General features: G+C 45.8%; 1 protein-coding gene across 1 annotated transcript in view; it reads right to left on the reverse strand.

Annotated features, from left to right (window-relative positions):
* Positions 1-16,214, reverse strand: part of CFAP58 (cilia and flagella associated protein 58) — a 371,939-nt gene that overhangs the window by 124,809 nt on the left and 230,916 nt on the right. Inside the window, exons 14-15 of the mRNA XM_069239433.1 lie at positions 13,587-13,698; positions 883-987 (exon numbers count right to left, since the gene is read on the reverse strand). Of these exons, the coding sequence (XP_069095534.1) occupies positions 883-987; positions 13,587-13,698 (217 nt within the window). The remainder of the gene's footprint in view (positions 1-882; positions 988-13,586; positions 13,699-16,214) is intronic.

Genomic DNA, 16,214 nt, shown 5'->3' on the forward strand with positions numbered 1-16,214 from the left:
GAAACAAATATCAAAGTGATACTTTGACCAGTGAACACACGCCGAGATCCCAAAACGTCCACGTTATTATAAAAACAGTAAGTTTGAGATGCAAAGAGGGTGCGAGGAAAACGTGCACCACAATTTTCCCAGGTACGTAAGGCGTCTGTTTTTTACATGTGGACATATCGGTCAAGAACTACAATTCTATCTTCGCTGAGTAAATGCAAAACAGGTTGGGGCATCCTAAATAATAAATATAAGAATAGTAATAAATATCAAAAAGGTACTCTCTGTTGCTATTGGGATGAATACTTTAGCATTCTCCAAAACACAGAGGCGGTTTAGGGAGCACACTCACTCATAACTTATCACGTAGAATCGCATAAAATGCCCAACGCCATCACTTCCCGTGTCGTTTGGAATATAAATTGCTCTCTTCTGGCTCCTACAAGTCATTATTTGTACATTCCAGACATCACAGAGACACAGCGAATTGCATTCTTCATATGACCGCACAGACTTTAAGAAAAACATTTTAATGAAAAGAAATGAAACGTGTTTATCAGACATTACAGAATGGGTTAAATAGGTGATAAGGGGGATCGCGTGGACTTTAAAGGTTTTATAGCTGGACGACTAGAACGCAGTATATCAAAACTTTATCTTTGATCTTTAAACCTCTGGTTGCAGTCACTGTGATTAAGGTACAAAAGAAATCCTGCAACGTGCGATATAGTTTACGTTAGGCATTGCTGCCATCTACAGCACGATAGGGAAATAGCGGCTAGACACAAACTATCAGTGGTGTGAAATTCATTAAAGAAAGTTCGGGTCTAGGCGTGCCCGGTCATGGCTAGAAACAGAACTTGGTGTTCAGAGGCATTGAAAGTAACAGGTTACCTGTAGCAGCAATTCCTTCTCGACAACCTCCTCTGTCTTGCTGATGAGCCGTTTCTGCAGCGTGTGTATCTTCTGGATTAACTCGTAAGTGCTCGGGTCACTGGCCTGTCCGGAGTACAACATGAACATCAATGTGGACGCTAGCGGATAAGTTGAATAAACAACTACTTTCTATACAGTAAAAAAGATATGTTTACTTATACAGTAACCTCATTATCTCGATATTGAATTCCTCCAAGTAACATTCCTGTACACTTGTTCATTAGGGACAGTGGAGTAACTCGGACTTGTAATGTCTGATATAAACCTTAGGCTCCAGCATTCGAATGGTTTATGTTTCTTACTTTTTTAATTTAGCACAGTCTACGCTTAGTGGGTGGAATCTTCTAAAAGCCTCACAGCCCTTCGGCCTCGGGCTATACCGGTTGTTAAAGGCCCTCTCCATCGTTATAGGCCCTAGCCGCAGGTGCAAGGCATTTAACAACCAGCATAGCCTTCGGCAATGGATTATAAGGCAATAATGAAGCGTTTGTTTGGCGGCTAACCCTAAAGACAACATAGGTTGCTTGACATCTGCCCTTCTCGGTCCACCGAAAGAATGACATTGTGTTAAGTATAATATCAGCAATTTACAGGGCTCAGAAAGAGCCAGAACCATATACCGAGTTCTCGTCAACTATTACCGTATTTTCCGGCGTATAAGACGACTGGGGGTATAAGACGACCCCCTGCTTTTCCTATTAAAATATAGGGTTTGGGCTATACTCGCCGTATAAGACTACCCCTCTTCCAACGCACACCAAATAAAAATTAAAAAACATCAGATTTGATTTTAATATGTTCATTTTAATTCAAATGCTTATGACATGCAGGTACTTAGTAGGAAAACTGTCACTTATAAACATAAGGCTGTTTGTCATCAAACATGTAAACATAAAAGTGGAATAGCCTGGGGCACGCGCAGGAACACGCGCCTGTCTAGACAACTGCCAGCAAGGATTGCGGCACACGGTAAGAACAGCTCAACTCGCGCGCGACCGATCAGCTCCGTGTCCACAATTAACTGAATCTTGTGGGATGCGGAACCCATTGTACACTTGGAATCGATTTCCAAATGCAGCGCACTGTGGCTCAGCTACAGGGCGCCTGTCCCTGAAGTTTCAGCAAGCCATATACCGGCGTATAAGACGACCCCCAACTTTTGAGGAGATTTTCAGGGGTTAAAAAGTCGTCTTATACGCCGGAAAATACGGTATGTTAAAGACAACTCAATATGGAGAAGATTGCAACACGACCCTTAGTCGGGGTGTAGAAAGGTTTAGTCGACACACTGGGATTCATACCTGTGACCATCAGGTCAAATAAGCATCCCTGGGGAGGATGCGTGAACCGCCAGATCCGGCAAGTCACCAAGAGCTGATGCTGCTCAGATGTGTACTTTTGGTCGGGGGAAAACTCATAAAAAGGAGAGACTATACTTGTATAAAACGGTTGACGGTTTAACATAAGCTGTACCTCATACCACAAGCAGGGCGCACTAGAGGGGCTAAGGGACAGCGAAAGGGAGAGAAATGCAGATTGGTATGGTTACTGAGAGAAAGTACATTATTTTGTGAAATAACCAACATTTTTTGAAGTCTTTCAAAACAAAGAGAGGGAAAGAGTGTGCATGTGTTTTTGTCTGTGTGTAAACAAATTCTGGTGAAATCCCACAGACACCGCGACATACCCGACTGGGCACCTGTACCCAACTATTTATCACAAAATAGATTTATTAGGTGGGTGTAGCACCCCTTAAATACCCCCATCCCCCTTAAAGCTATGCCCCTGATGGTCATCTGCGATACTGTTGCAAACTCTCAAAATCTGGACCAGTCTGGAACAGAAGTATATGGAACGTGCTTTGAAAGTGAACGCATCCACTGGACGCCTCGTGGAAAAGCGCCTCATGCTAACCCTGGAGGCGCTTTTACACGAAAGGACGATGCGAATTCTTTTCACGTGTGGTGTGGGCCAGACAGGCTTCAGGGGGCGTTAAACAGATTTCATTACCAACGGTCCACGGGCTCTCATTGTGCAGTACTGGGGCGGCTGCATCAATTATCCAGATGTTTTTCTGCCTAATGAACAGCTAAGTGAAAAACAATTTGGAACTGTGAAATGTGTTTTAATTCCCCCATTCTTCCCTATCCTAGTTTTTGGACGAAAACGGAAAACTGAACTGTTGTCTTTAGTTCATAAACTCCGTTTTCATGTATTTACAATTGTGTGCAGCATACAAGGCAGACGGGTGGGAGGGACAAAACCAACAGGTCTTACTCGCATTTTAAATTATAATCCATACGGATTAGTTTTATTAAAGTTTACTGGTGCTGTGCGATTGAGAGCGCAATATGGCCGGTATGAGTTTTAAAATAAATGTATGTGCGGAGGCGAAAGTACATGTGCGTGCGAGGGCCAGGTTTTGTGTGCGTGGCTATGACCGAGGAGCCGCACGTAAAGTCTTTTGTGCGCGTGCGTCATTTTGGGGTTGGTAGCTTCTGGGCAGCGGCTGCACGCACTGCTGCAGCGGTCCTTTTACAGGTGTCTAAGTCCAGCCTTCCCGATACGACTTTCTCTGCTGTGGAGCGGTCAGGGGCAGCAGATTGTCCAGCACGGGGACGAGAGCAGGAGACTCACAAGCACATACGGCGCCCATCGGCCATATCCCAGGGCTCGGGCGAGGACGGGGCAGTCAGGAGGGTGACCCACGTCCCGGATTTGCCGGGACAGTCACGGGTTTCAGCAGCTGTCCTGGCAGATTTGAGCAGATTCGGCTCATCCTCCCGGTTTTGCGAGAGGCTCGACTGAAAACCGTGGGAGGCACGTTTTTATATGCTCCAGAGCAAGACTTGTTCGCAGCTGTTCACTGGAGCAATTTAATTAACAGGTGTGATAGCGGGTCTAATAAATTGCACTTTATTTCCTCAGAGGCTCGTCTGTTTTTCTAGGTTTATGCTCGCTGTCATATTGTGCTGCTTGGCCTATGAAACATGGTAATCCATTTTCTATTTTAGTGAAACGTCCTGTTTTTTGGTTTTTCATATCTGGTCGCCCTGTGCAGGCAGAGCCAAGAAAAAAGTGGGGCAGTGATCAATGTGGTAACGCAAAAAGACGAGTCTGCCATGAAAAATATGAGGACCCCCTCGAGTCTTCCATATCTCAAAGGTATCCATTGGCCTTGGCCTGAATGGAGACCCCCCTGAAGTCTGGTCCCCCCCTTTTCCGCAGGGGATACAAGGGCCTGAAATACTTCCCCCAAAGTGATGAGATGAAGGAGGTGGCAGTGTTGAGAAGGACAAAAACAGAGGAACAAGAGGCCAGAGTGGAGAGCGGGGAGAGACAGAGTTCATGGCTGAAGGGGACGACTGCCCTGAAGGTGGAGTAGTTAAGGGCAGTGGAGAGGAAGTATCCAGGCGGGAGACAGCAGGAGCAGGGAAAGGTTGGTACAGAGGAGAAGACATTTTTTCCCACCCTGTCTATGGATTCCAGAGACAGGACACTACAGTTTCCAAGGGTAGGTGACTCTGGGAGGTCAAGAGAACTGGTTACTGTGCAGGCCACAGGTCTGTGTCACTTGGTTATCTACTGCTGATGATTTGAGGTGGAGCCAGCGTCGCACATGGATTCTGGAAGTCTGTTGGCAGGTGAATAAGATCTCAGAAGAGGGGAGGGGTTGCGGTCATAGTAGTTCTCCCCCTTTCATACTCACTGCCATGTCGAAGCAGCGAGTAGTTGCTGGGGTAGCAAACATGGTTCTGGGGTTATAGTGGCCAGTGCTTAATTTGAGCCGGTGGTTGTGTGAGGTGGCCACCGCAACTTATTATTCCTCATCAAATATTAACCACGAGCAAGAGAGAAACAAACACACAAACAGAAAAGGAAGAAGAAGAAAAAAAACTGGCACAAGTGGAGAAAGAAGTGACTGGCAAGAGTGGGGTAAAGGGGCAGGAGCGTCTATCAGTGGATTAAAGAGGCCTGATGTGAATTCAACATGACGCAACCTTGGTATTCAGCGCACTGATTTTAAATAACACTGCTGGAGGAGAGGATTGGGAACCAGCACACATTCTTTAAAAAAATTAAACACTGACATTAGGTGCTATTCAGCACATGGGTATGTAAGGTAATGTCAGGCTGTCTTGTGCATTTTTTGGCTCACCAGGTGATAGCACTGAATGGGAGGAACTGGGAAGCCTGTTAGCTTGGTCTCCAGGCATCCATGGCCTTTGCAAGGCAGAATTTTTATAACTAGGATTTCAAGGGCAGATGGTGCCAGAGTGAGAAAGTTGTGGCATTAGTTGTGAAAATAGTACTGGAGATGGTGATGATGATGATAATTGTGGTGGTGGTTGTGATAGCAGCAGTGTTGATAGTGATGGTAATAATGATAGTGACGGTCATGGTAATACTAATTATGGTGGTGGTGATATCAGTGGTGGTGGGACAACAGTGGTAGCAGAGGCGGTGGTAGAGATATTTGTGATACTGGTGGAGACTCATACACGACCTCCCCAGAAAGACCCACAGCAATACTCATACTCAGTCTCTCCAGAAGGACCCACATCACACCCCATCTCAAGAAACTACACTGGCTCCCAATTCAGAAGGGATGTCAGTTCAAGATGCTGACCGACACCTGCAAGGCCCTGCACAATGAAAGATCAGCATTCATCAACAAATGCCTGACCGTTCACCAACTGTTCAGACACCTCCAATCAGCTTCCCTCTCCCTCGTAGACACCCCGCGGATGAGTTGAGACAACAGCGGAGAACGCTCCTTCTTGCATCTGCCAGCCAAGGCTTAGAACACCCTCCCCCTGCACCTCAGGACCAGACCCTTACTCCAGCGAATCAGATGATAACTAAAGACACGGATATTCAAATGATTATACCGCCAGGCAGCAGCATAGAGCTCTAGCGCATCAAGACCCTCACAGGTGATTTGCTGCACTCTATAAATGTTTGATTGATGTCTGATTGATAGTGGCACAACTTGTGTTGGCAATGAAGTCTATAATAATGGCGGTGGTCATGATGGTAGTTGTGGCAATGGTGGTGGTGAAAGTGACAATGGTGGTGAAGTTGTAAATATGGTTGGAGATGGTGTTAGTAGTGGTGGTAGTGGCCTTACCCCTACCCAGCAATTATAGGAGAAATGTGAAACTGAGGCAGAAAGGACAGTGAATCACTTAATTTTACCCACTCCTAACCGGGCAGCAGTTCTAATCTGTGATCATGGCATAAGGTCAAGGGACCACATGTTCCCAAGAGAGTGGGGGCTTGTCCTTGGGGACCTATATACCTGTGTTGGGTAAAGGGACTCTGAGTCTCCATAACACTCACTTTTTTACCATCAGTAAAAAAAATTCTGATGGATGATAACCTCTTGCATACTCTGTAATACAGCTGCTTCTGAGGTGCCAGATTGGATCTGGAAATGTTAAACCGTAATACAGAATCACCAGTGCCAGGTGGTGCCGATTATTGCAAGGGAGTGAGTGTTCCCAATTTCAGGAAGTTCATGTGGTGAGATTTCATGTGAGAAGACCAAAGAGCAATTGATGTGACATCCTATAGTTGAGTTCCTCAGCACCAGAGTGAACAAATTGTTACTGCTATCAGTAGTGGGTCTGCAAGGCTCTCACACCAGAAACTTAATGGAGATGCCCACCATTGCAGGGAGTGGAAGAGAGCTTGTTAAGGCCGGATAAACTCTTAATTGCACCCTAGGATCGAGTCCACCCACTTTAGTCAAAGAGACTAGTGGAGCAATCTCATTCATCATCACATCATCATGCTCGTGGGACAGAAAGAAGGAAAGAAGATCAGTTCAAGAATTAGAAGGATCAAACTAGCTGTTGAGAATTTTCAGAACAATTCAACACCATTGTGTTAATTTTCTCCAACCTCTATTGAGGAGAATGTCTCTTAACTGGTCGGTTTCCAAGTTCATGCCTATAAAATGTCTCTTGTGTAAGAACAAAATAGGCACTTTATTCATAGAGGAAAAATACGTGATTCAAACAAAGTGATCGTAATGGACAAGTTTGCCTTGATAACATCAGGGATGATGGTTTGAGTACCTGGTCACTCAAATAGGGAGTATTGCAAACTGGAAGTGCTGATTGCTCACTACAAATCATACATATCTCCTGTGTTCCAAGGCAATGACAAATGAGGAAATAGGTGTCGTTTAGGTATAGTGAGAACATCAACCTTACTTAATCACAGTTCTGAATAGCACAGTAGTGCCATCATCATCAATATTTCTGTTTTTAAATGTTTCAGAATTAGACATTATGGTGGTCATTCCGACCTAGGCGGGCGGCGGTTGCCGCCCGCCCGTCGGAAGCCGCCTGAATACCGCCCCGCGGTCAATAGACCGCGAGGGGTATTCTGACTGTCCCGCTGGGCCGGCCGGCGATCTAATTCAGATCGCCCGCCGGCCCAGCGGGAAAGCGCCTTCCACAAGGAAGCCGGCTCGGAATCGAGCCGGCGGAGTGGAAGGCGTGCGACGGGTGCAGCAGCACCCGTCGCGCTTTTCAGTGTCTGCATCGCAGACACTGAAAAGCCTAGTTGGGCCCTGTTAGGGGGCTCCTGCAGTGCCCATGCCCTGGGCATGGGCACTGCAGGGGCCCCCAGGGGCCCCAAGACGCCCGTTCCCGCCGGCCAGGTTCTGGCGGTAAGAACCGCCAGAGCCAGGCCGGCGGGAAGGGGGTCGGAATCCCCATGGCGGCGCAGCATGCTGCGCCGCCATGGAGGATTCCCCAGGGCAGCGGGAAACTGGCGGGAGACCGCCAGTTTTCCCTGTCTGACCGCGGCGTTAGCGCCGCGGTCAGAATGCCCTTAGGGGCACCGCCGGCCTGTCGGCGGTGCTCCCACGCCCGTTGGCCCTGGCGGATTGTATCCGCCAGGGTCAGAATGAGGGCCTATATTTTCTTTTCTTATAAGTAATATCTGGATTAGCACCCAGCAGAAACAAATTCCCTTTTGATGTTGGTACAGAAACATGATATTTCATTTATCAACGTGCCTGTGTGAGGGGAGGGGTGGGTGTGGGAACACGGGTAGGCAATCTGTTGCACCTCCTGCTCTGTAGCTGTCTCGTTCCACGTCTTAGGAAATGCTGACTACCATTGCTGGACACAAGTCCCATGGCCAAGTACTTCAGAGACTCTGAGAAGTTTGAATATAGTTGTTTGTAGTAGGAAGAGGATTGTGTGTGCTTACATATATATGCAACTCTGTCTCTGTACAATAAATATTTGTATTGGCAATTTGTTGTTGCTTTCTTTTCAGTATCACAGGTTGCTGACTATAACTTCAGGAGGATTTTAACTTGGATGAGAGTCCCAGGACTCCAGTAGTTGCCCGCCTCTGCTTCAGTTTCTTTAGGGAGGTGGCCACATTTTCTCAAAAAACTTTTCAAGGGGAACCTTTCATCTTCCTTAAGAGTACATATGTGAAATAATAGCTTCTGACTCAGGAAAAATATTGGACAGATCTGGTCATGGTTACCAGGTCACTCCAGGTCAAAAATGGTGTAGTTCCCCTGCCCAGGGTTTTTGTTTAAAAACTGATTGCATTCTAGAATTGGTAGTTCTGCTTCACTCAAACTGATCAAATTGAACAGACATCTACAAAACAATGATTTGTAAAAGAAAAAGTAAGGACTAGACCACTGTGCCACTGATGACGGATTCATCTGGTAAGTACAGATCTGGAAGAATCAGGAACTTAGCCTGGCTGTCCAATCATGTTACTCATACTAACCAGATGGTCTCTATCGTTAGAACACATTGCTCAGTTTATGGATAAGCTCATAACAAAAAACAACTATGGTAACATGTCTAAGTAGTTTATATAACAGAGCTTTACCTCTATGGGCCACTAAATTCTGTTGACCGCTACATCAATCATGGTTCCCAAGCATGCCTCTTTAAAAAATATCAGAGTCTATGAATAATCCAAACCTTATGGAGATGAAAGGTTTTCCACCTATGAAGGGTAGCAGGAATTCTTGAAGGTAGGGGCATCCTGTTACGAGTCTCAACCATCTAAAAGCCCGCAGAAACGTTGTTTTTCTTTCTTTCCCAGAGACAGCTTCATTGTGGGAAGTTTCAGCACTTTTAATTCCATAATAAAGCACGAGGATATCATACTTTGCATGTAGGTGCATGCTAACTTTTTAAAGTTTTCAATAAATCATAGAGGTGTGCTTGGAATCCTATCGGGGGAATTTATCTGATTCCCTGGTGAACACCCAGGCCGCATCGAATCCATCGTTTTCCACCCACCATGCACCTCAGTTAGGACCCAGCCATATGCAAATCAGCTTTGACCATGCTTCAGTGCGAACCGGCAGCCGGAACTGCCAGGCCAGGTCCTCCCTGAACCAGAAAACAAATAACCCAGGATCAGTTGCTCTTACAACACTCTGTACTCTCATGCATGCTCTTGCTGCACAACCATGTCCCAAGATCTACTGTTCCTCAAAGAAATGTGGCTGAACCCAACATCTGAACCAGACCTGCCATCCCCAGGACAAGACTGACAGCACAAGCCCAGAGGTGGGGTCACCATCGCATTCAAGAACGCCATCAGCTGCACCACCGCCATGGATGCACCCTCTAGCTACATGGAACATCACATTTTCAAGCAAAAAATCATAGGCAACTTCACCCTAGGTGGAACCCTAATATACAGACTACCAGGACGCTACACCAACTTCACTAGCGACTTTACGGACTTTGTTGCACTTCTCATCCTTGACTCCAGCATCTTTATCGTCCTTAAAGACCTGAACTTTCACCTGGAAGACTGCACCGACCCAAACTCGACTGCACTTTTAGAAAACTTCAGAAATCTCGGCCTAGCTCAACCCATTGCAGAAACCCACTCATGCTGCTGACATCTTCAGGACCTGGTTTTCACCTCCTTCAACAACAACACAGACCATCACAGGTCACCTGGTGAGACCACACCCTTCTCAGATTCACCATTCATAGCCAAAACCATCAAAGACTTATCACAAGCAGCCCACAAGGGCTGGAAAAACATCCCAGAAGGGGACTGGATGACTGCTCTCACTGCACACAGACCTAAACACACCAGGCGCCTGCTGGAAACCAACAAAAATGTCAACAGTTGGATCACAGCATGACACCCTGGCTTCCCTCAAGTGCAACAAAATGGGCAGAGTCCGACCATAAGCATGCTGGTACAGAGAAGAACTCAGGCTAACAAAACATCATTGCAAGCAACTGCAGCATAAATGGAGAATGAGCTAAGAAACAGCAGACAAGAACACCTTCAAACCTGCGCTGAGACGCTACCAACAACAGATCCATAACACCAGCATAGAGCACTCGCTAACCGCATCAATGCCAGCAACAGCAGTAGCAAAGAAATCTCCATCATTGTGAAAGTTTTCAGAACTCCAGCAGCCTCCTCCAAGAGCATCACCACCTCGCAAGACCTCTGCAACAAACTCTCAGAATTGTTCTGCAACAATATCATATCCATCTACAGCAGTTATGACCCTCAGCCTGACCCTGTCGCCCTCACAACTCCACTTCCCATCTCAACTAACAAGGAGACCTCCTGACATATAATCACCATGGACGAGACCGCCATTACCATGAGATTGATTCATAAGTCCCATAAGACCCCTTCTTCCACCATGCCTTTACCAAGGGACTCCAACCCATCAGCAAAGCTTTTACACCCCTATGTAATGCCCCCAATCTTCAGCAAATTGCTGGATGCTTCAAAACACACCACTGCTATCCCACTTCTCAGGAAATGCTTAGCGTACCGGTTCACACACTAAATATATCCTGATCTCCCTTCTTCTGTACCCAGCCAAAGTCTTAGAAAAACACATCAGAAGATGCCTCACCGACCACCTCAGCAATCAATCCCTTGACACCATTCAGTCCAGCTTCAGACCCAGCTACAGTACAGAAACATCACTCGCTGCCACCACAGATGATCTGCATTATCATGAACACAGGAGACATGGTGGCCTCATCCTCCTAGATCTCTCCACAGCATTTGACACCATCTCCCACTGCATCCTCATTCACTGTGTACATGAGATTGACATCCAAGGACTTGCTCCCTATGGGATCTTCCTCTTCATGAGGGGCAGACACAAGAGTTCAGCCTGAGCTCATTCTCATTGTAAGCCCGCAAACCTATCCATGGAGTGCTATTAGCCTTACCCTTCAGTGCAACCCACTGGTCAATTTCATCCACACACACACATCAACATCCTCTCCGATGATATGCAACTTATATGCTCCCTCTCTGATAGCAATGGTGGCTGGCCAACCTTGGTCCTTCTCTCCCTGACAGAAAACAGAACATGACCACAGAGGTTAACTTTGTCACATCATCCTGCTTCCATAATCTGAAGATGCTGAGGAAAATCTTCAAATAGCTGCCTAGCAAAACCCAAAAGACAGATGTCTCCAGTTAGCTGGACTAAGCTAAAACCATCTTTGCTGGAAACATCAAACAACTCACCAGAAGATTACAGACCCTCCAGAACTCGGTAACCAGACTCACCCTCTACCTTTCACATAGGTCCCACATCACACCTCACAGAGCTCCGCTGACTCCTGGTACACAAATGCGCACAGTTCAAATTCCTAATTCACACATTCAAAGAACTGCACACATGTGCCTGCCTAACTGAACAGTTGCACCTCCTTCCACAAACCCACTAAACACCTCTGCTCTGCTGGTTTATGCACCTGACCAATGTTATAGCTACTATCCAAGTTGGTTTTCATTAAAAAAGGTCTCAGTTAACAGGATTCCATTGACTCAAAGGCTTATGGCCTCATTTGGAACTCGGCGGACAGATTACTCCATCACAACTGTGACAGATATCCCGTCTACCGAAATCTAAATCCCATTAGCACACTGGAATGTTGGGAGCTCTGTTGTAAACTATGGAGTGCTCTGAGCTTCTAATGGCCAGAAGAATCCCAGAGCAACAACATTTCAAGGTTGTCGTTCATAGCTGTTGCTGTGGCCAAAGGCCTCACAGAGCCAGAGGGAATTCCAATACCCCGGACTCCGTGAGGCCTTTGATTTATTAGAACATTCTGCCCTCTAGGGGGGAGTGTTCTAATAGCCTTTTAGAACATTGCAATGCTGGGGGCTCCATTGAAAACAATGGAGTGCTGCGGGCTTTTACTGGCCGGTAAAAGCCCGCAGCGCCAACATTCCAATGTTCGCTTTGTTCACAGCAACAGCTGTGAACAAAGCCTCACGGAGCCCGAGGGGAGTTTAATCCCCTCGGGCTCCGTGATTTTTTTTTTTTTAATAGAACATTCTGCCCTGAGTGGCAGAATGTTCTAATAGCCTTAGAACCAGCCGTAGCGGGCTCTACTGGCTATTAAAGTCCCTCTCCCTTGTAGCTCTCCGCAGCTGGGCTATACTGGTATTAAAGTCCTGCTCCCTTGATAAAGGCCCTTGCACGCTGGAGAGGACCTTTAATGGCCGGTGAGCTATAAGGCTATGTTATTTTCTATTTAGATTTAGATGGACAAGATAGCCATAACTGTTGAAGCAGAGTAACCCATCCAGTGAGTTCTAAATCAGGCCCTTAAGTTTTTTAGCCTGTCCTATTGATGGCACAAGATAGACTAAAAGCATGGCACATGGATAATGTTCGCTACCATGTTGGCCAAGATGACTGGGACCTGGGAAAGAAGACCAACTATTCAGTAAGAATAACATCAGGAGGTAAAATAGTCTTGTTGTTTTTCCATGCAGAGAAATCAGAGTACACAGGAACAAGCCTGTAACATCCTTGATATGCCTCATTCTTCTTGGCACAGACAAACAGATGGACTACGGTACAACTACCAAAAGGCGGAGAGGGCCTGTCGCCTGCAGCCATCCACCAGGTACATAAAAACGTCTCTCTTCCTCCCTGATTCGGTCTCTCCCTTTTGATGAATCCTTTCTTCTCTCGGTCCACAGCACAGTGACTTGCAGTCAAAACCAAAAGGAAGGACGGAAGACCCAAAAGAAGATAAAAGAACCATTGGCAAATCACTTATTCACTACAGACTCTTTCAAATTGTGGAAGCCATTAGTAATAAATAAAAGCTCTGCAACGGCAAAGTCTCCCCATCATGCACAAGGAACCCCTAATCCTTCGCACAGACTTTACCATCACCAGTGGGGTTGCACATGTCAGCAAAATGCCTGCTTTTATGGTATGTTCTTAGTTTTGTTGAGATGTAAAGGTCAGAATGGATACTATCGGATGTCACTCGTAATCAGTGCTCCACATAAAATTAGCTCATGGAAAGATACCAATAAAATAAAAAGAAAACAAATTAAAAAGAAAAAAGAAAAGAAAATAAAACTATAAAATGAAACATAACCAACACATTTGAAAGCTACTTTTACAAAAAATAGAGAAAATATCCAATGTATATTCAAATATCAAGCATCCAATGCAGAACATTATTTTAAGTGACTAATGCCCAGAATCTGCATGCAACTCGTGTTTAATTTACATTTTAACCGGCCTTCCGCTTTCAATAGCAAGGGTGCATGCAGCCGAGTTGTCACGACAGGACTTTGGAAATATGCGCGTTAAGAGCTCTCTAGAACAGCACAGCAGAGAATGTTACCTCCAGCTTTCTCCACCTGTGCACGTTCATGGGGTTCTCCATCTCCTCCTCCAGCGCCCGGCACCGGGTCCTCTCCTTCAACAACTCTCGCTGCATGTGGTAAACCTCGCGCCTTAAAATGGGAAGACAACGCGATATTTAAATCTGGGCCCCCATCCGCCTCAGTCAGCATGCGTTTTTCATCTCTCACGCAGCATATACATACATATTGATGAGAAGAAAGCGCCTGCCAACGACCAATTTTCAAAAATATCTATGAGGAATTTTAGAAACACTTCCACAGCGTAAGAAGGAACGACCTATCCACGAAGACAATGCCAATAGTTTTAAATAATGTATATAGGATTGTATAATTAAGTGTCTAGAAGCATTCTCGCTTCATACCAACATGTCCTTGGTTTATGGCACTGTGCCCAGATATCTTTCTCAAATATGCCCCCAAGAGCCCTAGGATGTGTTGGCCGAAGGTTGCGGAATTTGCTCCTAAACGTTGAGAAAGAAGCGAGATGGTTCTGAGGAAATTGCCAGGTTGAGGCTTTGAAGCCCAGTGGAGCGCACTCGCTCTTTCATTCTTCCTAAGTTGATAAACTATGTACCTTTAAACTGGGTAGCAGTAACACTTGCTATTTACAGCACAGAACAACATCAACATCCGAGGTCTGTGGGACATATAGAAATACAATCGTACGCCACCTAGACATATTCTTATTTGGTGACCGCATTTTTCACATGCCCAGCTGCCGCTGGGTGAAAGAAACACCCTATTGTGTGTACTGGAGCACACAATGTGTAACACAGCCCACCTGTTTTTGCGTTTTAGTACATGTCAACAGACTTTTAAAAAAAGTTGCAACGGTCAGCAGCTCATAAATGCCCATTGACAACTGTGCTGCATACGCCCTTCCTTTTTCTCATGAAGGGCGAACAAAAGGTAAAACGACTAAAAGGAAACTAAAACATTCGGATGGTATGTAGTAACTAGCTACAACAGGACAAATCAATAGGAAACAGCTATTGAAGAAGGTAAACAACATGAGTTTGAATTGTAAATACCATCCGTTTGATTGGCCCATACATTAAATTTGGTGCAGTAATGTGTGCAACTAGGGGTTCCATATATCACCATATACATTAACTATCACGTTGAGAAACTTAATTTTCATTTAACAGCTCCGCTTATCCAAGTAACTGCAATATTTACTTCGTTTCACCCATTTCAACTAACACTGTAAAACTACGGTTTGCAAAAAGAAAGTCTGGATCCACGTTGTGCAGTGCACTAGAAGAGATTTGCCAATCGAAAAAACGAAGGAATTACATAATGACGAAGTTGGGTATGCATGCAGATACCAAAGAGACCAAGGATGGAATGAGCATGGACAGTTCATTGCCTTGTTACAGACAAGGGTTTACTGCAAAGAACAAAAGGGGTGTTATGGTCATTGAAAGTGAAGTCTGCCATCTCTCAGAAGCGATTTTTATAAAAAAGAGGCCAAGGTCTGAAACGGCCTCAACAGGGATCTACTTTCTTTTCCAATACTGCGGGACCAGGCTGCCTGAGTCTTCCCAGCACCATTTAAATATTCATTTGTCTACACAACTGTGGATTGATCCAGTGGCGCCCGTCCGTTAGGGTGGAGGGGCCACGCCCCCCCACCTTTTCCCCTCATGAAGAGTGTCTGTCAGGCTGGACAAAGGTCAGCCTGACAGACAATCTTCATTTTCAGCTCAGACAGCCAGGAGTGAGACATGCGCGATTTGCGCCTGAGCTGAACTTTGCTGGGCTGAGGAGGTCACAGCTCCTATGGGCGTGACCTCCTCAGTTCAGCAAAGGTGCCTTGAGGCTCTCCCCTGGGTGACTAGGAAAGCGTCACCCATTGACTTTGACCTGGGAGCTTCAGGTTTAAGCCCTGAAGTGCCCAGGACGAGTGTCACTCAGTGCCACTTCATCACAGAGTAGGGTGGGGTCAGCAGTCTCATTGACCCCATCCCACTCTGTGACAAGGCTGGGACTGCTGCCTTCCAGGTCAGCCAATGAGGGAAGGCAGCAGTCTCAACCCTCCTAGGAACTTCGGGGCTGAAGGTAAGTGTGTGTGATGTTTGAAAATGAATGTTTGGTGTGTGCGTGCATGTTTGAATGTTATGAGTGTTAATGGATGTGCGTGCATGTGTGAAAGAATGAGTATTTGTGTGTGTGGTGTTTTAAAATGAATGTTTGGTGCGTGCATGCATATTTTAATGTTATGAGTGTTGTTAATGGATGTGTATGCATCCGTGTGTGTGAAAGAATGAGTGTGTGTGATGTTTTAAAATGAATGGTGCGTGCATGTTTGAATGTTATGAGTGTTAATGGATGTGCGTGCATGTGTGAAAGAATGAGTATGTGTGTGTGTGATGTTTTAAAATGAATGTTTGGTGCGTGCGTGCATGTTTGAATGTTATGAGTGTTGTTAATGGATGTGCGTGTGTGTGTGTGAAAGAATGAGTGTGTGAGAACTTTTAAAATGAATGTTTGGTGGGTGCGTGCATGTTTGAATGTTATGAGTGTTGTTCATGGATGTGCGTGCGTGCATGCGTGTCTGTGTGTGAAAGAATGCGTGTGTGTTTGTGTGTGCTTCCAGCCCACCC

Source organism: Pleurodeles waltl, chromosome 6, assembly GCF_031143425.1.
Source record: "Pleurodeles waltl isolate 20211129_DDA chromosome 6, aPleWal1.hap1.20221129, whole genome shotgun sequence".
NCBI classification, from domain to species: Eukaryota; Metazoa; Chordata; class Amphibia; order Caudata; family Salamandridae; genus Pleurodeles; species Pleurodeles waltl.